Genomic DNA, 26,894 nt, shown 5'->3' with positions numbered 1-26,894 from the left:
GAGAAAATACTATAACTCAAGATGGCCTTGATGGATGGTCATGATTTTTGGTATGTCGATAGCTTGTGTGATGCTTAGAATGATTGGACGATAATTATGCAAATCAGATTCTAATTTGCATACTTAATGAGGCAACTTTAAAAATCTGCTTTGTGCCATGATATGACTATTCAAATTGTAACTGAGGAGGAGAAGAATGTTGAAGATAGAAAATATGCAAATGTGGGCCAAATTTGCATACTTAAATGAGAAACTACTATAATTCCATACTGGTAAATGACGGAAATTTCATGCATTAAATACTTTTTTTGTGACATCGGGAAGTTATGTGAATGTGAACATCGTTGAATCAAATTATGCCAAAAAGGGCCTCATTTGCATAATTGATTATCAATATTAGCATAACCCTCTTTGTTAAGCTCATACTTTGTTAAGCTCATACTTTGGACATGTCATATTTTAAGACAATCGACTGGTATGATTTATAATTGATGAGAAACACTCCTAATACGTCAGTCATAATGGTTGAAATCATTTGGCGAAGGTATGAGATCGTGGAACTCTAGTTGGTTCTGTGAAGGCTGAAATGTCCAAAACACATTGACTGAAAATTCTATCCTCTACCGCTTGAACAGACCAAGAAAACACTTGTTGAGTGGACACACGGCACGGTTCAAAAGAGACATCTTACGGCTACTTTTAACATTGCAATGCACTTTAGATCGACTCGCTCGTTCTCAGCACGTTATCCGCACCGCAGTTTGGCAGTAGCCCCAATTTCCGTTCCAACCAACCAACCAACCAACCAACCAACCAACCAACCAACCAACCAACCAACCAACCAACCAACCAACCAACCAACCAACCAACCAATCAACCAACGAACCAACCAACCAACCAACCAACCGACCGACCGACCAACCAACCAACCGACCAACCGACCAACCAACTAACCAACCAACCAACCAACCAACCGACCGATCGATCGATATCGTCTTTATTCAGCCTGCCTCACCAAACTAAACCTGGTGAAGTTATAAAGATACGCGCAGTCGGTACGGTTAAAAAGAGACACACTACGGCTGGCTGAAAAACTGCACCCAGCGCTCTTGGGAAACTAGTTCATTGATACACGGTGAAAGTGGTCCAAAGTTACGCCAATAATAACACAAACCTATGACACTGCACAAAACCCTCATTTTGGTGCAGCGAAGCGAGCACGTGTAACTAGGGAAGAGAGAAATATTATTAGATATCAACTATGCAAATGAAGACCTCATTTGCATAATAAATGAGAAAATACTATAACTCAAGATGGGCTTGATGGATGATCATGATTTTTGGTATGTGTATAGCTTACGTGATGCTTTGTATGATTAGACGAAAATTATGCAAATCAGATTCTAATTTGCATAATTAATGGAGATTCTAAAAAGTCGCTGTAATCCATGATCTGACTATTAAAATATGTGACATTTGTAACTGAGAAAGAGAGGAATGTTGATAGTTAGAAAATATGCAAATGGAGACCTAATTTGCATAATTAGTGAGACACAACTATTATACAATACTGGTAAGTGACGGCAATTTCATACTTGTGGCCTATGGAAGTTATGTGAATGTCAACATCCTTGAATCAAATTATGCTAATAAAGACCTCATTTACATAATTGATGATAAATGTGAGCATAACCTTCTTAGCGAATAAGCTCATACTTCGGACAACCGGTGTTGTTTGGGTGGAGAAGACGATCAACAGCTGGTATGATTTATAATTGATGAGAAACACTCTTAATAATACGTCAGTCATAAAGGTTAAAATCATTTTTGCGAAGGTATGAGGTCGTGGAACTCTAGTTTGGCTTTGCTTTCAAGAATGCGACCATTGAGAATCAAGCATGACAATATGTAAGGCATTTCACATACTAGTACAAAACCAGTAGATAGGTCTTAAATGTTACACTTCGGGACTCCGTTACAAAACGAGAGCCGTTTGGTAGGCTAGGGCTAATAGAAGAACACTTTCCTGTCCTCAGTGCCGATACATACCTGCTGGTTCGGTTCTACTGTACTGGGTTGAGTTATCATAAAGACAAACACGTGCTCATTGGCCCAAAACTTTCTTTTTTTCATTGATCAGAACATACTTCATATTCATTGGGTACCGTAAAAAAAACACAAGTCAACTCATGAGTAATCCTTTCCCCCTTTCATAGAACAATGTACAACAAGGGTTCGTAGACATGAACTATCCTGTTTATGCAAATGACTTACACATTTACAAAATATATGCTTGGTCATAAACACCTTTATCTAACTTACACAAGTTGCAATATTGTCAGTCCTATTATTTTCCACTTAGATAAATTACGGCCCTTTTGCATTAATTATGCAAATTAGGAATTCATTCGCATAATTGGTATCTGTTGATGTCATACTTGCCATAAACTACATATGTTACATGCATTTGAGTCTTAATAATGGAAAACACTGCAAATACAGATTTCCTAATTAGTTATGCAAATCAAGTTCCAATTAGCATAATTTGCACTTCATTATGTACATCTCTGTCTAAGCTACCTGTGTACTAAATATCACGGAAATACGTCGTTCCTTTGTTCAGTTATTCTCCTTAGAAGATTTTCACGATGACGCCCCTGCAGTTCCAGAGCAAGCTGCTAGGAGGCCCAAACCTACACCACGTCTTCATTACGCCACAAGCTATCTGTCACCAAAAAATCAAGACCATAGCACATCCAGGTGAAAAGATACAAAAATGGAATTTCTGCTGCAGTACCAAGGTCACATACCAGGGGGCCCAAAATCGACCTTGAACTTCGGCTTCACAATATCAGCATAATCCATCAAGAGGTTCTGGAGTTATGCTGTCTACATTAGTGCGGAAACACAAACATGCACACATACAGTAACACAGATATACACACCCAAAACTATATCTCCATTTTTCATGGAGTAAAAATTCCACCACAGACACTGGTTCAACGACTTTAAATGCGCAGATGGTTTCTATCTACTCTGGTCAAAAACTGTTCACCCTTAAATTTCTGCTGCATCACAATAATCCTAGACAAGAATTCCCAGACGTACAATTGTATAAAAAACAGGCAGCTCCAGATCATATCGCACCTTTAGGCAAGCCACACACCGCACAACTTCTGAAAGGAAAGTTAGATCTATTGATAGAATAATAGATAAAACGCCATTATTATTCATTTATTATTGTTCAATTCAACCACTTCTTGCTTCACAAAATAGAATTTGAATTTGGCCGTGGTAGCCCTTCAGAACGTGATAAGTTACAGGACATGTAGACTCGACCACTTCTACTGGTCAAATGCGAAAGAAATGTGTCATTGGTAGACTAATTCGCATATTTTTTGTTGGTGAATGGTCTTAAATATTGTTATTCTTGGTTTTGAATGGTCGTATAATTGGCATCAGAGTCATATAAGCCCCAAAATTCAAACCCCTTTGCGAGCCATTCCCATTTCCCATTTCCCAACTCCCGAAAAATCGGAAATTTGGCAATTTGACGGTCGTTTTAGCCACTTTTCAGGAGACGACCGGGGGCGGTACTGCAGATTGGGCTCTAATCGGGTATGCCGTCACAATTCCTAAAACTGTAAAAAATATGCAAGACACTGGGCTCAAAGCCTGGAAAAACTTTCTCAAACAAGTCCAGATGTCTTCACTTTTGTTTAGAATGACCCTTGAGACTTTTAAAACGCGAGCTGGCATATAGCGCATAGAAAACGAACGGTTTTCAGGCGTCGCGCACTGGAGCTTATGTAACACCTTGGTAGCCCGTCTAAGCGCCACCTACATTGTATAACCAAGGAGGTTTTGTGTACATCACTTCGTGTACTAATGAGAAGCTTAAAGATAATACGGACATCATCCGTTCTCCCGTAACAACTGTTCATACGCTTATATTTGTAGTAAGGGGCTGTCAGAGAGTCCCGGCCGTCACTCAAAAAACATTACGATCTTTCACCCAAACATCTGCTTGGATCTAGGTAACGTTAGGTAGCCTTGTTTCAGAAAGCTGGTGTTGCAAACTAGATATTTTTTTCAGGAGGTAAGTTCGTTATATAGTCCTGTTTTAGAAGATGTATGGTGTAACAACACAGACAGATATAGTCAGGAGTGAACTGTGCCAAGTTTCAGTGTTGGTAATATAAATAGTGAAAATACAGTAGGTTTCCAAAAAATACCCAAAACGTGGAGCACATTTTAGGTGCAATACATCCTGTACCATAATGATATAAAACATTGTCTCTTATCATAATGCACCTCTAGTTCAAGTATAAACATTGAGTTAAAACTAAGTCAACTAAAATGTTAGCATGACTAATTCACACGCTTCAAGCAGCCCATCCACTGGCTAAGCCTATAAGAATGAACGAATGAAGAGAGAAACGAACTAGACTGGCCGTCATTTGCTTTAAGAGAAAATTCAGTATGTTTCGCCCATACTCCTCATGCAAGAAGTGGGCTGTCCCAAAATAACTCCTGGGCAAATCCAAGTTTCTGCATAATTTATGCAAATGAGGTCCTCATGAGCATAAGTTATGTCCAGGTGATTTCACCTTTCCTACATGTACCTACATGTTCAAGATGACATCCGCAGCTTTTACAATAAGGGGAATACAACATCATGCATAAATTATGCAAATGAGGTCCTCATTAGCATATGTCATGGCCAGGCGTGTGCACCTTTCCTAAAGCTACCTACATCTCAAATATGACATCTGCAGCTTGTACGGTAAGGGAAATACAAGTTTCTGCATAAATTATGCAAATGAGGTCCTCATTAGCATAATTCTTGGCCAGGTGCATTCACCTTTCCTAATGGTACCTACATCTTAAAGATGACATCCGCAGCTTTCACGGTAAGGGAAATACAAGTTTATGGATGAATTATGCAAATGAGGTCCTCATTAGCATCATTCATGCCCAGGTGTGATCACCTTTGCTAACGGTATGTACATCTCAAATCTGACATATGCAGCTTTTCCGGTAAAGGAATTACAAGTTTACGCATAAATCATGCAAATGAGGTCCTCATTAGCATAATTTATAGCCAGGTGTGTTCGCCTTTCCTAAAGGTACCTACATCTCAAAGATGACATCCGCAGCTTTTACGGTAAGGGACATACAACTTTATGCATACATTATGCAAAGTAGGTCCTCATTACCATAATTAATTGTCAGGTGTATTCACCTTTCCTATAGGTACCTACATCTCAAATATATATTCCGTACCATGTAACATAAGGTACATATAACTTTCTGTAATACCATTAGTAGAGGTACCCCCTCACATCTACTTGGTTTTAACTCCCAGACAGGGGAAGTGTAGGAGGGCTTATGTTACAAGATGACCTAGTTGTGAGGAAATAACCAAAAATTCCATCAAAAAATTGCAAAATAAATCATTTTGAAGAAGTGTATACCAAAGAAAATAATGGGGTCCTTTGGGTAAATATCCAATGCACAACTAAACTAAATTTCAGGTCCTTAGGTTTCAACACCAGGGCACTGGAGGCCATAATGTGCGACTTTTGTCGGAAAATGACCAAAAAACCTCGATAAAATCATTTCAAAAACTTATATCAAAAAAATTTAAAAAGGGTCTAGGGGTATACACGTACTCTACCTCCATACCAAATTTGGTCGACGGACGACCGACAAGAAGCGATTTGAAGATTTGACAGGAGAAGAAGAAGGAGAAGAAGAAACCTGACAAAAACAATATGTTTCGTTGGCGAAACATAATGAATGAAAGTGCTTTATCGCACGTTTATGTACAAGTACAGGTCGTGGTGATAAATCAGAAGTACATGTACCATTACAGTGATATAATGATATGATAATGTGGTCTTTTACTTCATCTACAATGACTAATAGTATGAACAGGTATTAATAAGCCCCACGGTGAGATATTGTGTAATATATGCTACATGAATAGCTTCATCAAGAATGATAATCTGCAGGGAATTCGAAGCGATCAAAGGAGCCAATATGATATGATGAATACCAGGCTAGCTGAATCCCTTAGATTTGATACATCATTCTGCGTGCCTAAACGTTACCTCAAACAACCTGGCCGTGTCCTGGTTTCACATTTCAATAGATTCTCTCACCTTCAGCAGAATATTAATGACCTAACGTTTCCTGTCACACCATGCACTCCTTCACACCTAAGAATGCAGGTGGCGCCCCTACGAGCGGACATGATGTTACATAGGCTTCTCGGCGCGCGGCGCTTAAATCGATCCTTTATATGTCAACTAGTACTTAAACGGTCATTCTAAATGTATGTTATGATGTCTGGACCTATTCAGGAAATTTTCACTGGCTTTGATCCTAATTTCTTGTACATGTTTATATTTTACAAGTCCGGATTTCATACCCTATCACAGCCTATCCTGCAGTACCGCTCCCGGCCGCCCCCAGAAAAGTGTGTAAAACGACCGTCAAATTGACAAACCGAATGTCTGTCTTTTCGTGAATGGGTAAATAGTGAAAGGCTCATAATGGGGTTTGAACCTTTAAGGGCTTATTTGGCTTTGTTTTGGAAAATGCGACCAATTAGGATGACAATATGTAAGACATTTCACAAAGAAAACCATGACATAGTAGGTCATGAATGTTGTTTTTCCCACGTTCTTTTTATTCAATTTTCATACCAAAAAATATAGACACGCATGGCACGTGAAAAGTAAATATACAACACAAAATAAACGCATTTTCAAAATTACTGGATTACGAGAATATGCACGGAACCCCTTCATTATTAATGATAACTGATAACAATTAGAACATAATCACACTCATAAATGCTACACTTCATTTAAGATTTACCAATAGAAATGTAGCCTCCTTCGCAGACTTCCTAGAACGGCGGCATATGTCTTGGGGAGGGGGGGGGGGGGGAGTGGGCACACACAAGGGAGTTATGTAGCCGAGGGAGTTGTGTAGCCGAGGGGTGACCGCCGTCCTATCAACCCCTCGGCTACACAACTCCCTCGGCTACATAACTCCCTTGCGTGTTGCCCACCCCCCCCACCCCCCCTCCCCAAGATATATGCCGCCGTTCTAGGAAGTCTGCGAAGGAGGCTATAGAAATGGTCGACAAAAGCTGGATGCTCCAGTGTTACCTCACAAGTTAGCCTTGTCCTGACTTTACCTTCCAATTGGAGTCACTTACCTCCAGCAGAGCGGCGTAATGTTGCCTTTCACACCACAACTTGATACCATGTATGTAACGTTAAATACATGATCCCACCTTTTCCGCAGGGCAGGATACACTAGCGTTACAATGGCGAGATATCATAATCCCCGTAGCTCAATTGCTAGCAGCCTCACAGTTGAGCTCCTGGTCCTAATTAGTACGTAACTGGGAGATTCCGGTTCGAATCCGGGAAAGGGCATCCTGGTTGGGGCTGCATTCGTCTTTCGGAAGAAACGTAACATCAGCCCCGTGATCAAGGAGCTTCATTATTCAGATGGGTACGTACCGACTGTACTTCAGATGAATAATGATATTAATAGTGCAGCGGCACAGCTGAAAAATTGTACAAATTTGTCTAAAAGCACCACATTTGGCACACATGTAGTTCTAAACAAGTAAAGATATTGAGGTATCTCAATTTCTGCTCAGAATTAATTCTATGACATTTTTTGCCACTAGTGCAGACCAAAAATGTATATTTTAGGCTCATGTGCCCTGGGATTAAAACCAAATGACTTGAACTTTGGTATTTTGATGCCTATGACATATACCACGGTGCTTGATTCACATTTTGGTATAATCTGCCTTAAAATCATTTTTTTGTTGCCATTTTCAGACCCAAAATGTATATTTTGGCTCCGGTGCCCTGGTATCGAGACCAACTAAGTACGGTTATGTCATTCCCCCATTCCTTATATGTAACGTTTTACGTTGATGCCCCAACATTTTCTTAAAATAAACATATTAATCAGTCCCCCAGCGTTCCATTCATAAACAAACCACAATACAGTACGTGGTGGATGTATTATTCGAACATCACAACCAGCGCGCCAATTACTCCATGCCCACGTAAGCCACAGAACATCGCGATTAGACTGGATACGTGAAGAGTTGAGCTCCTGGTGCTTTAATAAAGCCTCTACCAGGCTCCGAAGACCTAGGACTTTTTCCCACATCTTTATTTTTCTAAACATGTATATATAAAACGTAACGGGGGCGCCCTAACATCGCACGCGCTCTAACATCGCAAGGTTACAGACATTTACACTAATGTTACCAGAAACACAACATTTTTCTCCTAGGCCTAATCACTTATCTCCAAGCAGATCCAACGGTTGCAAAGACCGCATCCAACTGGCAGGGGAAGTTTTTATTGCGTATCTGCCAGTTGGATACGATCTTTGCAACCGTTGGATCTGCTTGGAGATTACTAACCACCACAACTGCGACACAACAGGAGGTCACGTTCTCAATGTTTGTTGTTTTAATTGGTGGTTTATTCAATAACTCCAAACATTCTGTTTGTGGTTTTGTTTAATCATGAAAAACTCAAATCGACCTGCTGGCTGCCTTGAATTGAGGGCATGAGGGGAGAGTTATGGGTGAGACAAATTTAACAAAGGTACAGATTACATGATCGAAGTCATCATGAATTAAGCCATAAACATAGAAATACTGTGTACTGGTTATACATACACACCATTAAAACAAGCAAAAACATTCCAGGCATTCACAAGTACATAGTTATCGTGTTCACAAACACACAGAAACACACAGACACACACAGAAACGCACACACACACACACACACACACACACACACACACACACACACACACACACACACACACACACACACACACACACACACACAGAGACACTCACACACACAGACACAAACACACACACACATAAACACACGCTCCCCAAAACATAACCTCCTTGGCGAAGCTAATGAAATAAAGGTTGGCGCATGGCGTAACCTTAACCTTGTCTCAGTTCTTTCAAAAGTCCGTCCCTGCCCCTATTGATGAGTTCTGCCAGCGGTACTTCTTACATACTAATTATTCAGAAATAAGAACGTTACATACGTGTAACGTTACGCCTACGGGCACTCATTTGCATTGACGTACACACGACGTTGTGTAGGGATAACTACGTTCGGCTGGACATGAAAGCCTCTCTAGCTCTCGATACGCGACATTTAACGACTTTCGCTTCTGCAAAACGGACCAAAAGGGAGAGTACGCCATCAAATGTCAGCTAGCGCGTCTGTGATGATTCAAATCCCATTTGTACGCCGTAAAACACGTCATTTGCGCCTCTGCTGTTGGGATCTTGTTACATTGATAGCGTCTGGTTTCAAAAACGTAAGCGAATACAAGGGGTCGACAACCTTTAATAGAATATATGTTTCTAGCATGTCTATTTATAAAATTGCAGTCAAACGAAATTTCAGCGCTCACTCGTCGGCTACATTACATTTCACGTCAATTTTTGATAACCCAAAGCGTCGTGCGGATATTTTGATACCATTGTTGCACGTAACATGTTCCATGTTCAGGATGAAAAGTAGTTAAAAGGTCTCTCCGATTACGTGTGAATAATGCCCACGTAATAAGTCTACATTTTTCAGACTGTTCAGAAGTTATATTAGTACTTAAATCTACAGGGACGGACCAACAAAATATAATTCCTTGAAAAACACAATCTGTTTTGAAAATAGATACTGTAAATGCAGAAATGTTCGCTGTGGTTTTATGTTCGCGGTTTTCTAGTCCACCGCGAAAATTTTGCCCTCCTACCCCCTTGTCTACAATTGTCTCAAACGCGAACTTAAAACCACCGAGAACACTCCATTTTCTCCCTACCGCGAAATTAAACCACGCGAAATTAAATGCATTTACAGTATTTTGTTCACAGAAATACAAGTCTTCTTTGTAATTGTGCAAATGGGAGAAAAGGAACTAAATTGTTTTATCATTGACTACCCGGTTTTGATAAAAAGGCCATCTATAGATATAACTATAGGTAGTACAGTATTTAGCTGCATTTGAATTATTTTCCCTTTGCATGTAGCTCCAGAGGACAGGGGTTTTGCATGACTGGTTGGGGTTGCACTTACCATTTCGGATGGGGACATAAAGCCAGCAGTCCCTTGTTGGGATCTAAAACCTCTGTAAGTAAAAGAACCCAAAACAAGAAGAGTGCCGCGGTGTTGCTTGACTGAAAACATGAGCTGTACATGTAGCACTTCTCAAATGTAAAGCGGTCATCATCAACTGAGCTGAGCTTCATGCTGTTTCAAGTACAAGTACAAGTAGTTCTTAGTAGTGCAAGGTGGCTTTGCTATATGACTGGCATTTCTTTGATTTTTTTAAAATGAAATCAGCGTGGGCTACATGTTTGCTTTCAATTCTTGTTTTCTTTTGTTTGGGCGTATGTATTCTATTTACAGTCAAACCTGTACAAGTGACAACCGGTACCTCTACATCAGGCCAATGTGGCCACTTTTTGGTGGTCCCTTAGATAAATACCCATTGACACAAGCATAAGAAACCTGTCTATAGCATGCCCGTAGCCAGGGTGGGTTCGGAATAACCCCCCCACAGGCTTGAAGGTCCACTTTTACAGGCTTGAAGGTCCACTTTTTAATGTTCAAGGTCCACTTTTTTTTCAAGGCGGACTTATTTGTATCACCAGCAAGGTCACAAAGGCTAGAATCCTAGAAAAAACTGCTCACTTTGTCTCTGATTTTTCAAAAACACAGGAAATGGCCTTTCAGAAGGTTCAATTTCTTAAATTTTACCCTTTTTTTTTCAAGGTGGACTTATTTGTATCACCAGCGGGGCTAAAATCTAAGAAAAACTGCTCACTTTGTCTCTAATTTCTTTCTTTGAAATCCACTCAAAAACACAGGAAATGCCATATCAGAAAGTTCAATCTTTAAAATTTTCAGGGGGGGCATACCCCCGGACCCCCCTAGGAAGCCCCCCCAGCGCCAGCGTTTCTCATTTTTGGGAGCTGATTCGCCAATTTCAACTTATTGGGGCCAGGTTCCTTAGCTGGGGAGAAGGTATCTGCCGCCACGTACAAACATGTAGCCCCCCCCCCCCCAAATATACTCTGGTGCTGCCCGGGAGGCCTGCAAAGGAGGCTACACAATGAAAACACTGAACACAAACACAGGAAAGTCAGAGCTCAACATATATCATTACTTTATTGTGGGCTGCGTAGGATCTACTCAGACCACTGGATTCTCTACAATCTAAACATTCTGGTATGTAAAATTTGGGACTGAAAAAGTAGAATTTTTTAATGTGTAATTTGTGGACGGGAGGTCTACTACAAGTGAATACAGAAAACAACACCTTCTCGTTCTTTTTCTGGACTCTGGAACATTCACATTTCACAGGATGGATGTTTGGGTACACTGTGCAATACTACAAGGTAAAACATTGTCGAAACTTAGACAACTGTAAGTAAAAAAAAGTTGGGAGCTGCACTGCTGAATGTTGGTAAATATGAATGACAATAATCTCCAAGCAGATGTAAGGTTGGGTGTGTTTTTGAGGCTTTTATAACTTTCTAGGAGTCCACATATTTGTCTTTCCTGAGAAGAAGACAAAGAATAAAAAAAAGGTGCACGACTAAAAAGATGTACTAAAAACTGCAAATAAAACACTATGACTGGGCTGAATTCTACATCTGCCTGGAGATTAGATTGATATTACATTTGGCTTAAACAGGATTCAGATATTAAGCCAAATCTGACAAAAATTGTTGCCAGCAAAACTATTGATGAAATTGACATGACATAAAATGTTGTTTACAACTAGGTGTTTTCCTGTCGTCAACACCTTAGTTTACTTCAAGTTTGGCAACAGATATTAGTCCTGATAATACAGAGAGTTTGCGACGACAGCCACACAAACATGACTTCATGGATAACATCTTCGCACTTACAAATTTGGCCCAGATAAATATCGATGGCACTCCAGTAACAAGGTTCTGCAAATCAAGAAACTGTTTTTTGTAAAAGGACAGAATATGTTGCGATTGCCACAATTCTTTCGGAAAATCAGCACAGCGTTAAACATCCTTTCAAGAAGATGTCAGCCATAAAGTGAACTTTGAGTGGCGTAACAATTGTAGGAGACTAAAATACAAGATACATTGAAATAACCAAGAATGTCTGTTTTACTCTGATGCACAACCTTGAAGTACCTTGGCCATATATGCACCCTTGGCACAATAAGGGTTAAATGTCTATGCTACAGCATGTAAACATGGGAGGTATGTTTTGCCAGTACTTGTCTATAGTTTTCCACAACCGTAAAAATCATGAGGCACAATCTACGTCATGGTATCAAAATGGTGCAAGACAGCCAACCAGCAAGTGGTAGAGTGCCAATCAGTTGGAGTCCCCGGTTCAAATCTTGGGACAGGACATTTTGGTCGGGGCTGCACCCTCCTTCAGATGGGACTTAAAATGGGGGTCCTGTGTTCGAGGAGGTGCCTCGAACACGTTAAAGGGAAAGGGCTAGCACCCCTCCATGTAAAACATACCCTGCTACAGAAACAGCTGCCCTATGTGCCACTAGGCACTACAAGGTGAACAACAAATGTTTGGCCGTCTCACACCACTGTAATGACATTGTATGATGTGGGTTGTACCCTCTGTAAACATGTCAGACTCCTGGATGTCATGATTTATATAACATAATCACACAGATGTCCTAATAGATCTGTTATTACAGTTGTTACCAGAGATAGATTCGTTTTGGCTTGGAGGGAATTTAAGTCCACATTTGATACACAATTTTTCCACCTATTGGATAAGTCTAAGACTTTTCTACTTCCAACGAATCAACCTTCATTACAAATTGGATAAAAGAATTAAACTGTACATTTCTCTGTGCAAAGAATCTTCTTAGAATCTCTTTGGAATTAGAATTTTTTAATCTCTTCCACTTACAAGAACATTGAAGAATTGTTACCATTGCCAGACTTCCCACACGAAACATTTAGCACATGATTTGTGGCAACAGATTCATACCAAAGTCTCCACCTCACATGACGTAAACAGCGTGACATTCGCATCCACGCATTCTTGTTACTTCAAAACACTGTCGTGCTGTTATGTCTCGTTTTGCGAACCCCATCGTCTTCCGGCTGGGGATTCTGGGAAAATGACAACGCCTGCGTTTTGTCGAAGTCTATTGTTGCGTACGCAAACTCTGGCTTTTTAAGGTTCGGTGTTTCGGGTAGGGGTGTACAAGGAGTTCTGGGCGTGGAGGGCGTATTTGGCGACGGAGAAACGGGATTGTTGTTTTCGTTGTTCTGATCCAAATCCAACTGAATGTAATGGAGTTTGTTCACGACGTGCCGCTTGTTGAGTTTCGGGATCCCCGATTGTTCGCCCTCACTCCCATTGGTCGGGAGGTTCTCGTAATTGTGGATCTGTCGCATGCTACCATTCATTGCACTTTGTTCGTCCCCGATCGAATTGTGGCGCTGGCAGGAGTTGTTTTTCCGCGTCGCGTTCTCGTTGATGATGTTGACATTCTGGTAGTGGGGATTAATCCCCACGGGCAGGAGGAGGGAGTTCAGGTTTGGCGATGGCAAGTTGTCGTTATGTTCTAAATTCTTACCCTTCTCCAGGCTCTCAATGTCCAGGTCGGCGTATCCGACCTCCGGGGGATGAGGCATGACGACCGTTGCGTTTCCGTTGCTCGGACTGACGAGCGTTCCGCTCGTGTCCGATTCCTCGCTCGCGTTTGGCAAGTTTATGTCAGCGTAGTTCACTTCACCCTCGATGGCCTTTTTTCTGTCGCGCTCCGCCCTCAGTTGTGCCGGTGTTTTCCCCAGTTTGAATTCCACCTGCGTCGGAGTCAAGTCCGCGTTATCGAGCTCCGTCGTGTTGATGTATGTGTGAGACTCTCCCGCTGCGCCGTCGATGTTACCGTTGATATACTCGTGGTCGTGGCTCCTCCTCGGGGAACGCGAGGGCACTCCCATGGACGACGTGGCTGAGGGCAGAGGCGTTCGAGACCGCACGTCAGGCGTGTCCTCGTCGATCGAGTTCAGTCTCATGATGATGCCGTCGCCCAGGGCACCGCCCTGTATCGTGTCTTGCACGATGTTGAACAAGTCCTCGGCGCGCCGACACTTGAAGGCGTAGATCCCCGGCCCGGTGTGGCATCGCCGCCCACTCTCGAAGGAAAACAAGTTCGAGTCATACCCGTACCTTCGTAAGCACTTCAGCGGCCACCGTATCGGGTCCCGGTTCTTAAGGTACAAGATGAGGTCACCCGCCGTGACCTCTAGCACGCCGGCCTCCAGTTCGTTCCCGTCATCATCAACGTTCCGCACGTGGAATCTTCTTGGGTCGGAATCCTCGAAATCCTCGTCTTTCACCTTCCCATACACACATCCCATGTTACACTGCGCCCGTCACCTGCAGGGACAAAAAGACCTGTGAGATTAGCTGCTTCTGAACCCTTGTCCTGTGGGCTCCATATCAACTTGGCACAAAAATTTGGAAACTTTACTTTGGTTGATCATATTTCCCTTGTTTCTTGATCAATTTCAATGTATTAAATATCACTGGAAAGCTTGTGTAATTTCCTTTCTTATGATACCCAATTCATTATAATTGTAATCTCATGGAACGAGCACCAGGCCTGCTTATGTGAATGGGTTGTACAAGAAAGTGCCCAAAATTTCCCTACTAGTGTAAAGCACCTGGGGAACAGAAATACCTGTAAGATTAGCTGCTTCTTGCTTTTAACCCTTATCCTGCGGGAACCATTATGATATGTATGAATGAACTTTGTCGCTCAACAATCGCAATGTATGGCATTAAATCAACAATACTTCAAGGCTAAACTATCCTACAATTCTAACTACAAAACATTATCTAACAGTATATGGATTACAATATAGTCATGCATCAGTAATTCGGTCTCGCTTATATATGGGTTGCACATTGCATGCGGGTCCCGTATATCTTCAATGGTTCAAGGGTTGGGGGTATTTTTCAGCTGAATGCATCATACCGCAGCTAAATGCACCAAATGCGGCAGTAACTATGACACAGCTGCGCAGAAAAAGTAAAAGTAAAATGACCTGATTGAGAAATGAAATGAATGAAATAAATAGCATAAAGAACACCGGCAGGACAAGAGGGTTAAGATTCAGAGAAAAATACAAAAATGTATATAAGCTACTAGGTCAACGAAGGTTAGACATCCAGGCAAAAATGATACGCAAGGTAACAGTTTCTCAAGCAACTGGATAAGATTTTGGAAACAGTTATGTTTCAGGTAGCATTTACTACCTTTTGTCAGTGACTGTCATTGACAGTAGCATCCACCACTTATTGTTCGTGACCTGAAATATCCAACTGTTTCCAAAATCAAACCAGTTGCTTGAGTAACTGTTACCTTGAGAGATACTACTGTAAATCATGTAACTTTCGCGGTGGTTTGATTTTCATGGTGACCTCTACACCGGAAATTCATGACGCTGCGAATATGTCTCCCTTGTATAACTACCGTATTACAGAATTGCTTCAACCATGAATCAAAACACTGTAAAAACTTCCCTTTCACTCCTACCACCTTATAAAACCGCAGGAAAGTAAATGAATTTACCGTAGTAAATCGCTATAAAATATACAAACTCCAAGAGCTTCTATAGAAAGAAGCCAGCTGCCTCACAGACATGAGCAACCATTTCAACGACTTGTTGCTGACATTTTGCTTGTGTACTGAAATCCTACGCAGTAACAATCTGTCTCATACTGCTGGTAGATTGTGTCCTCGCCTACATGCAATGACTTGGAGGGAGATCACAAGCAGCTTATTTCTTTTTCCAGCTCTGCACACTGATTAACATATCAAGGCACTCCACAGGAGAGAGACATTTGCAACATGTAATCAATTTTGAACCATTGTCTACATGCAAGCTGAGAGTGTTTGAAGGAAAACATACACTACGTGACCCAAAACAAGACAAAAATGTTCGCAGTATGAATTTGCAAGGAGGTTATATAACCTCCTTGGAATTTGTAAATCAATGCCGTCTTTTATGTACCGGTAGATCAGAAATATCTAATCTCAAAAAATGTCCTTGGTGTTGTGTATGATAATCATACATACCACCAAGGACGTTATTTTGAATTTGATATTTATATTACCCTTTGTACCTTCCCCTTAGTTAAATACAAAATCACAACATTAACTTTATCCCCCACTGAAGTAGACTCAAACACTGAATCTATATTAGTTACAGCACTGAGAAGGTTAAACTAAGGGATTGAGATGTAAGTATCTTGCTTCAACAGAAAGCTAAATCATTGCTTTATCTACAAAAGACAGTTTTAACGCTGCAATAGCAGAGGAGGAATTACCACTCAGGCTTCTTAAAATGACGAAGATAGCAGCTAAGTACCAAATCTCACAACCTTTGATTTCTTCCAGAAATACAATGTCGTGTACATGTAAACATCATTTTTCTATTGAACAACATATGAAAGTAACAGTTACAAGAACTGTTATGTAAGAACATGGGATTTCCTCGAACTCAGCCTTTTGATGCGGCACCTTTAAAGGGTTTGAAATGCCAGCTGCATATGCAGGTTAGTGCAGCTCAGGTTACTTTGAGAGTGGGCCTGTACTTGTCTTGTATATAACATCCATGTACATGTGTGAGGGTCTGCATGGGGGGTCCCGGCAACGCTTTACACAGAATACATGTACAGAAGAACCCTCTACATATTTTGATAAAATCAATCAAAAAAGTCAATTATGCAATATTTGGTCACTTTCCTACAATTTACGTGTGTTAGATGGCTTTCCCTACGAATTAAGGGAAATAAAAACAGGAAGAATAGCTGTTGTAGATAGCTAATTGTGGATTCAAATAAAGTTAGTCAGTCACTATCAGTGGAAAATCATCAATCTGTTCCAAGGTTACATCCATTATATAGTCTGAGGGGTAGTTTTTTTCTAGCAAAGATAAATCTCGTCATTCCCATTTGTCATTGATATATCACCACCAAATAAGGGCACATTGCAGCACTTCCAACATGCATTATGGCAAATATCCCGTGATTGGTTAAATACTGACGACAGGTGGGAAGGTCGGGGGGGGTCACATGGTTGAAGGTCGCAGCTTTGACCTTGATTGTGGAGATAAAGCAGAGAGAAGCGCTGATGACTGTCATTAGAGGTCCCGCGGGACAGTCATGGGACACTAACTGTGACCCTCAAGGGATGTATCGTCCTACATACACATACACGTACATGTGTAACTGGATTTTATTGCCATTATCTGGAGAACCTTAAATTTGCTTGTAAGGACATACAAAAATTTCATGACATGACATTCACACATGACACTGACACCCAAGGGATGCGTTGGCCTACAAACATGTGCAAGGATACACTAACTGGATTTTATTGCTGTCATAATAGCTGTTACCCTCTCGGCAGACAAAAATGTCACCCTGTGTGTTCGAAAAATCTGAACTTCATGACATGACACTGACACAGGACACTGTCACCCCAAGGGACGTGATGTCCTACATGCATGTACATATGTACATGTGCAAGGACACAATAATGTGATTAAATCTGAACTACATGACATATTTTTGTGAAAAAATATTTTCGTAAGCTTAAAATGGCAGATTTAGCAACTAAAATCAACAACATGGGCTCCCAAACAATGAGTGGGAAAACATTTAAAGCTTGAGACAGCCCTGATGTAGTATCTGTATCTACTTTGTATATAAACGGTATAACCACCCTTCGGTGTAACACACCAGCTTTGCAGGCAGGCGGCGCAGCAGCAGCTGGTTACATATACTGTACTGAATGACTTGTCACACCTAACCTTGCAAATGTTGTTTAAAGCTATGTAGTGAGGACGGCCCTACTATACTCGTGGCAATGAGTTACACTCTACGATAGTTCTAAGGAGAAACGAGTTTTCAAACGCTTCAATCCTTAAGTAATATACAATGTACCTGTTCTGCTGAATGTGCACACTCCAGAGCAGTTATACAACCACTGTCCTAGTTTCGACAGTTTTCACTCCCTAATTTTGTCATGTTTCTCATCACCAGTCTGCAAAAATTGGATTTGTGCAGGAAGCAGTGGACAGGAAATGGACACATGCATTTCCAGTGGTTGATGGAATTATGACATCAGAAGAAGAAAAGATGAACTAGAAAGGCCAACAGTTGCTGTAAAAATGTCAAAATAAATTCAAAGGCCTACACAACAAAAATGAGAAGGAAAAAAACATCTGGGGGTACTTGTCTGATCTACCTCCATGCCAAATTTCAGGTTGTTGAATGAATTTAACTGGAATGACAGGAAAAGGAGAAGATTTACCTGACAAAAACAATATATTTCACTCTACCCATACCTGTATGGGGAGTGAAATATAAAAACTGAGGGTGGGAGGAGAATGATTATGCAAGACGTTTGTGGGAGTGGGAAATAAGGGTTTGATAAACTTGTTTGTTAAATTGTTGTGTGATGTTGATGATTGATGACTCTTTAAGGTGTGTGGGTGTTTTTCGTTTCTACCTCCTCTTAACTGCATAGGTGGTGTTTCTGGGAAAGGGGAACAAGCGAGCGCCAAGGGACGACAAATGAAATGTGAAAACTAGGCGGCTCAAACCTACGTCACTTCTTCACGAGTCCTCAAAGTTATCTAGCTTTGAAAAATAATGACCATATACCATGTCCAGAACATGAGATATCAAAACCAGAAGTCCTGCTGCAATATATAGCTTAGTCTTGTGCAAATTGTTTCTTCATATGCGCTTTAGTTTTGTAGAAAAAAATTCTATGTAAATATCTAGTCTTGTATCTTATGTACACCTTCATATGTATTTCAGTTGTATTTTAGTCATAAACATCTCAATGTGCTTTGTGAAAGTTTGTATTGAATTTTGTATATTGTTCAATTACCAGGGCACCCTTTGTAATAGCCTTCGGCTGCTTGGGTAGCCCTGGCTGTAGAAAAAAGTACAGATAGAAATAAATCAATCAAATCAATACCATGGAAAGCCTTGTAATTCTATCTTGCTACAATCTAAAAATGATTTGTATCATTTCACTTAATATACAATATTCCATTTCATCAAGTCATGGCATCTTCGTATATACTATGTAAATTTAGATATACATGTACTAGACTATACTTTTAGCCAAGATTGGAATGATTTTCAATTACCGTAAAATTCCTATTTACGTACGCACCCCTCCTAACATACGCACCCCTGATTTGGGGACAATTGCGGGCCTGACTCAGTGAGTTGAAACGTTCAGGGCAAAAACCCTCCTAACGTACGCACTCCCTCTCCAGCATTTCTGTGGATAGTTAAGAGGTTGACATGATCATCCTTCCGATGATGTTTACCGACTTAAAGGGTTACTGAGAAAATGTTTCTGGGTAGAAAATATGAAACAATTTAAATATAATGTATTATTCATTCTTTATTACTGATTGATTGTGTGATAGCATTCCACACTTCATTTGCATGAAGATGTACTGTACTCTCATGCTGATATGCGGTTTTTCCGAGGAAGAACCCCTCCTAAGGTGCGCACCCCAACTTTGGCGTCGGCCTGAAGCACCTGCTTGCAACTTGAAAAGTTTTAAAAGTGCGTACGTAAATAGGGATTTTACGGTATGGTGCTACAATGTTTAGAAACAGTCATATCATTTAGTATAATTTAGATAAGCAGCTTTTATACCTATTTTGTACACTGTTCTTTTATGTATGTTATTTGCATTTAGCCTTCGGGCATGAATTTGCAATAAACTTATTATTATTCTCAATTGTATGTATCTGTATCTGAATCTGTATAGCTGGTATACTATAGCTAGTAACTTTCCTTTGGAGTGACACAGCTAAACAGGAACGCACGGAACGACTTCACACCTAACCTTTGCACATCAAGCTGCAAGCATCGTTTATGAGGCTATCTGATGAGGAATCGCCCCTACTGTACACATTAATCCTTAATTGATAACTCTGGTACTTGACATGACTGCAGACATTGAGACAAACCCAGGTTGCCAACAACACAACCTGTAGTTACCCCCTGAAGTTACCCATGGCCAGGTTGCCCTGTCATCAGGTTGCAAAAGGGGACTACTCAACCTTTGCTTCAAACACTGGTTAAAGAGCATCACCTTTTACATTTGCAGCACGGCCAAAGGTGAATCAAAATGCGCTGGATAGCGTTCTTCTAAATGGATTCTGATGTTTCTCCACTTAGAGAGCCAACATTTCTAACTCCACCCACACAGTGAGGGGGCGTTCCTTCTCGTATGGTCGGCATAACCAGCGTCTTGTCTTGTCACATTCCCAAAACTTGAAGCATCTACTGCAGGGCTGGAAATGCTGGGTGCATATCAGGGCTGTCTCCAGCTTTTAATTTTCTTCCATCCCACTCATTGTTTGGGATCCAATGTGCTGAAAATTTTCCTTGTTGAATTTGTTATTTTAAGCTTATGAAGATACACTTTCATCAATTTCATGTCATACAGTTCAGATCTTGGGACCGACAAGGTAAAATTTGTTTCCATCCCAACAAGCCAATTTCTGTCCCAGGACATAGGGACGGGTCCTGGAGACAGCCCTGGTGCATAATTATGCACTTCTGTGCACCCAAAATTGGAGCTGTGCACCTTTGTTTTGACTGTGGGTGCACCAGTGCACCTAGACATTTGTGTAGGGTTACATATCAGGGCTAGAAATGCTGGGTGCATGTGTACTTTTGTGCGCTGAAGATTGGAGCTGTGCACCTTTGTTTTGGGTCTGGGACACCTAGATATTTGTAAGGTACCATTAAATTTGTGCACGTTAGCATACAACTGTACTATTACAACCTATTCTTGACATTTCATGAAAATCATAAAAGCTTTTACCTTGTAGTTCTACAGTATGTACATACCTTGTGCAATTTTGCTTTACGCACAGTGCTAGTCAAACCTGCCTAAGAAGACCACTCTGGTCTATGTGGACAGGCAGTCACCATAGACAGGATTCTTGATGCTTGTGTCAATGGGAAAATCATTTAGGGGACCACCAAAAAGCCACATTGGCCAGGTGGTCTTTATGTAACAGACACTTGTACAGGTTTGACTGTATATTCATACATGAAACATATAATATCAATTATAGGTATTCAAATCTAAATTTGAAAATATATCTTGGTTCATTGGGCATTGTTTTTACTCAAAACAGACTTCTGTATCTGTATCTATATAGCTAGTACTATAACCTCCATTTGGCGTAACACACCAGCTTCGCAGGCACATGGCGCGGCAGCAGCTGGTTATATTACACTGAATGGCCTGTTACACCTAGTCTTTGCACATCTGACTGTAACTGTTCTGTAAAGCTATATAAACGACAGATTGAAGAAAATGAAGCCAATAATACATGTATATTATTATAGATATGATTGCTGAGAGATGGTTTTTGGAAGATTCCAGAATTGGCTCAGTGGGAGGTTTTCTGGTGACATTATCAGAACAAATACATTTATAGAAGTCCTGCTAACCTATAGAAATATTACCAACAGCCTTATTGTATGCAACTGGCTATATTTAGAGGGGTGATATTCCTGCTTAACCAGGGGTCTATACACATGTAGTGCTTGTATTGTCTATGTTATTACCTAATACTATAGTGTCAAAATCAGACTCTGTAAAAGGGAACAGTATTACATGTATGTATGTATGTATGTATGAATGATAATTTACCAGTGCTTTGAATAAAAAATATTTCAGCTGAAACGTATTGTTATTCTCTCAGCACCAAAGACCTCAAAATGCATTGTTTGTCCATAACAGATATATAATTCAAAAAGGGATTATAACAACACACACAGTGACATTATTAATATCTGAGATTGTTTACCTTTAAAACATGCATCGTGATAAGAAGATTTGGGATGTACTGTAATGAAGCTATAACCTTACCGTTGACTCTACCTTTAGTACTGCCAGCACTAGTGATTGCTACACTCCAGAACTTGAAGTTCAACGAACCCTGAAGTCTTCATAGCTGGGACGCTCCACTTTACCTAACAACCGCCACAGCATTGTACAGGCTGAAAGGTTGACATGTATTTTATGCCAAATGTATAACTCCAGCTTGCTGTGACCAAATCCTCATGGATTTCTACACCATTTGCAGAAGCCTGCGGAAAATGGTAACTACAGGTTGTCTTGTTATCCACTGTGCACATATTTTCCATGCAGCATTCTCCATACCCTATTTCTGCCTATACATGTACAACAAGTGGCTCATGCTCCCTCGCTCACTGCAATCCTTTCCAAGATTGTCTGGCACTTTCCAGGGGCCACCAATCAAAACAAGCCTTACAACCAGCCCCCTGCCTGCTTGCAATTCTAACGCGATTTCTCATTGGTCGGCAGCGGGAAAACAGGTAATTGAATTAACCAAGGACAAGGATGATGATATCAGGGTTAATATCTCGGATGGGTTAACCTTTGTTGGTCGGGTTACTGTGAGTCAACTGCTGTCTTCAATTTTAGAAAGCCAGGATAACCAGGATTCAGCGATTGGAAACTTGCCAAGATTGTGAGGCAAATATAGACCCTTCATGAGTACTCTAGTGTGTGTAAAACTTGACTTCCTGAGTCAGTGGAGTGTGTGTAAAACTGGACAGTACTGACATGGGGTAAACCCAGGGTTTGAACTATTTGGGACATATGGTGAGAAAAATATTTGCAGAATATAGACTAGAAAAAAAAGCCATCACCCAAATTCTTCCTAGTTCATTTATAAAACTGACAGGGTCTGAAATACTAGGTGCATATGTACTTTTGTGCCCCTAAAATTGGAGTGAAAGATATTTCCAGGATTATAGACTAGATAACCAGGATTCAGCGATTGGAAACTTGTCAAGATTGTGAGGCAAATATAGACCCTTCATGAGTACTCTAGTGTGTGTAAAACTTGACTTCCTGAGTTAGTGGAGTGTGTGTAAAACTGGACAGTACTGACATGGGGTAAACCCAGGGTTTGAACTGGACATACCGTTTATATATACATGTATATAGACGAGAAGAAAAGTCATAATGCAAATTCTTCCTTGTTCTTTTGTAAAACAATTGACTATAACGGGGGGCGCCCGAACATCGACGCGCCCTAACATCGCACGGATTTTTTACTGATCTTATTTTGCATAAGTACGCCGTGTTTGTGTCCAATAACTAAGCTGATAAGGAAGGTAAATAACCCAAGTTCATGCACATGATTGTCATTTACATTCAAAACATATGTGTACATATTCATTTCTTGTTTTGTCGAAAAGTAGTATTTTGACAATAATGATGGTAGCGCTAAGTAGAGGGTCACTGCGTAGCTAGACGGCCCGGCACCTAAATATACGACCTGTGCCAAGCAGATACATAAGTCACACAGCTATCATACACATAAGAAAAATAACTTCATAAAACACTAAAAATTTGGGTCTTTAAGTGTTTGTTGAGAAGAAAACCGACCGAAGAAAAACAACGTAAACATTGCTGTCGTCTGACGACGTTGTTTTCCCGCCATTTTTGGGGGCCGCGATGGTGGCGAAACGATTCAACGCACAGTTTTGTTACGCTCTAACATGTGATTGGTACCGTCTATGAAAAGGAAACTGAATACAGAGATGGCGAAGATATTTCCCAATAAGTAGACGGAGTATTGTTGATGTCAGCGGTGTCGTTTATTCGTAATGATTTCGTAAGTCGGGCCGTATTCAATACGTACGTCGGGCCGCGTAGTAGCCTATTTCCCGTGGAAACATGAACTGGGATGCGCTAGATATAGCCCTTCTCACATGACGTGAGAAGTGCACACAGTCAAAATTTTCCGGTCAAAAGAAAGCTAGAATATAGCAGACTTCAAGCCTAATTTACATTTCCCTAACTTCATCACTAACTTCCGAAGAGAGCAAAATTACCAAAGCGTAGGAAGTTAGGCACACTATCTGGCGTAGCACTAAATCAGAAGGTACATTCGTGAAAATGTCTCACAGCGTCTTCCGCATGTAACGCGGAGCATGAAGGGCCCATGAACAGTATGAATACATTTTTTGTCCAAGTATGGTCTTTAGATGAATGTGTTCAAAATTCATTCATTAAAACATGACCATTCTCTGGCAACCAGCAATGGAGCGCCGTGAGTTCCAGCGCGTAAAAAAACGTCCGATATTTGGGCACCCCCCGTTATATAGCTAGACTGACAGTACAGGGTTTGAAAGACTATGTGCATATGCACTTGTGTGCATCAGATTGGAGGGAAAATATTTGCACATTAACTATGAAAAACATCACCCTAATTCTGCCTAGTTCTTTGTAAAACAATTGGACTATAGCTAGACTGAAAGGGTTTGAAATACTAGGTGCATAATACAGCATTTGCACTTTTGTGCACCTAAAATTGGAAAGAAAAATATTTCCTATAGACTAGAAAAAATTCATCACACAAACTCATCCTAGTTCTTTTATAAAACAATTGGACTATAGCTACATGTAGGTAGCCTGGGTGCCATCCTATTTCTACTGGGGTTCCTACATTCGCTATCCTATTTTTTTAGGGTTACCGTAGCGAATGTAGGAGCCCCGGTAGAAATAGGATGGCACCCAGGCTAACATGTAGGCTGGACAGGGCTTAAAATACTGGGTGCAGATACATATTGGACTTGGTGCACCAAAGCACCAAAAATCTTTGACTGTGGGTGCACCAGTGCACCTAGATATTTGTGTAGGGTCACGTAAAGTTCCTTTTGTACACTAAATGTAGTATATGTATATTCTGTAAGAGTTAGAAATCATAATAATAAACATTATAATTGATCTTCCAGTTTAGCAGTACAGTCAAGTACAAGTGACCATCTCCACATAAGGACCATGTGGACAATGTGACCACATTTGGGCGATCCCTTAGATAATTTGTATAGTCTACGGTGACCACCTGTCCACATAGACCAGCTCTTATCTGTCCCCTGAACGGTCTTCTTGGGCAAGTTTGACTGTCTTGTATTACCCTGTGAGTGTCATCCTGGTTAGTTTACTGGGGCTAACTAACTAGTTAAACTAACTAGGATGACTAAGTCGGAATGTTGTGCCCTTGGGAAAGGCACTTTATAACTAACACTTTTCCTCACTTGACTCTGAGTGAAAATCTGTTCCTAGCATCAATGAGGGTCTGCATGCTCTTTTCCGCAAGGCGTAGGCAGCCTATTTTTATTCACCATGATTCGTAGGGAAAGCCGTCTTCGTCACGTAATTCGTAGCGAGGGGACCAAATTTTGCGTAATCGCCTTCCTTGATCTTAGCGTTGTGAGTAGGGGGTTCTTCTGAATTCCGCATAAAGCATTGTCGGGACCCCCCATGCAGACCCTCATCGATTAGGGACGTCCTAGCTATTGGAAGGGACATAAAGTACCAAAGATCCAGCGCTCGAAGAGAGTCACACCACGTAAAAGAACCTACCAGGCTACCACACAAGTTATCAAAATATTAGGGCTCTATCCTGGTGTGAGTGGATCAAACCTTAAAGTTACAGTCTGGTCTTACATAGCTTGTACTAACATATAAAAACTGATGTATTATGCCTAAAGCTTTACCTATATATAGTGTTATACAAAACAATCACATAAACAAACAAGTAGTTCACCCTAAAGTCCTTGGGGTCACTAGTATCAGTATATATTGGAGGGGATGATTAAATGAAGAAATAAAACAACAGATCCAGGCTCAAACTTGAAAAGTAAAGTTTTGTTACCTTCGCCGAGAAGGTTATGCAGAGGGTAGCGTTTGTCTGTGTGTTTGTGTGTTTGTTTGTAACGTACAACATAACTCGAGAAGGCTTGGATGGATTGTCTTGATATTTGGTAGGTGGGTAGGTCTTGATGAGACTTGGAAATGATTAGATTTTGGGTCCCCTAGCGGCTTGTTACGGTACTGCAGCGGAACTTCCTGTTTTGATATCTCGTGTTCTGGCCATGCTATGGCCCTGATTTTTGAGCGGTAGATAGCTCTTTGGACAGTGAGTAAGTGGTCTAGGTTTGGGCCCCCTAGCGGCTTTTTTGGAACTGCAGGAGCAGGTTTTGCTACAGACTTTGAAATGGAATAATTCAAGAAGGGCATGATGGATGGTCATGATTTTTGGTAAGTAGATAGCTTGAGTGATGTACATGATTAGATACTTATTATGCAAATAAGTATCTAATTTAATTATCAATGAGGAAAGTTTATACATTCGCCAAATTCCATAATTGGACTCTCAAACTTGTGACATATGTAACTGAGGAGGAGAGAAATATTAATAGATATCAACTATGCAAATGATGACCTCATTTACATAATTAATGAGAAAATACTATAACTCAAGATGGGATTGATGGATAGTTTTGATTTTTGGTAAGGTCTCGGACCAGAGTTTTTTTTAAGATCTCATATGTATGCCGACACCCTCAGGTCGACGGGCTACAATTCCGCCAAGAGAAGTAGGACGGAAAATGTAATCACATGGTCGAAAAGCGGTTTTCTGCTGTTTTCCGATGTATTTATCTCTATTGTCCGTTGTCCCTTTATTTTGGACCCGAAAATTATCATTTTTTTTCCACTTTTTTGATCGAACCTGCTCGGAAAAAACGAGTTTTCCAGGGGTCACGATATATATGCTGAGAAAGCTTAGTAAATGGTGTCTCTGAAAAATGAAAAAAATAAAAAAGTCATGCAATAACTTTTTAGGGACCATACGATATTTAGGGGGGGGGGGTAGGGGTGGTGC

The 26,894-nt window shown here is 40.7% G+C and overlaps 1 protein-coding gene across 4 annotated transcripts in view; it reads right to left on the bottom strand.

The window, feature by feature from the left end:
- Window positions 1–11,239: 11,239 nt before the first annotated feature.
- Window positions 11,240–26,894, bottom strand: part of LOC136421442 (fibroblast growth factor receptor substrate 2-like) — a 28,492-nt gene continuing 12,837 nt past the window's right edge. For 3 of the 4 annotated variants that reach the window (XM_066408750.1, XM_066408753.1, XM_066408752.1), the window contains exon 2: window positions 11,240–14,498. In XM_066408750.1, coding sequence (XP_066264847.1) covers window positions 13,160–14,479 — 1,320 coding nt within the window. In that variant the 5' untranslated portion in view covers window positions 14,480–14,498 and the 3' untranslated portion in view covers window positions 11,240–13,159. Of the gene's footprint in view, window positions 14,499–22,057; window positions 22,478–26,894 lie in introns of those variants that run through there. The other variant, XM_066408751.1, reaches the window with a different exon arrangement.

This window comes from Branchiostoma lanceolatum, chromosome 16, assembly GCF_035083965.1.
Source record: "Branchiostoma lanceolatum isolate klBraLanc5 chromosome 16, klBraLanc5.hap2, whole genome shotgun sequence".
Classification (NCBI taxonomy): Eukaryota; Metazoa; Chordata; class Leptocardii; order Amphioxiformes; family Branchiostomatidae; genus Branchiostoma; species Branchiostoma lanceolatum.
Note: the sequence above shows the minus strand (reverse complement) of the source record. Positions and strands in the feature narration are given on the sequence as shown.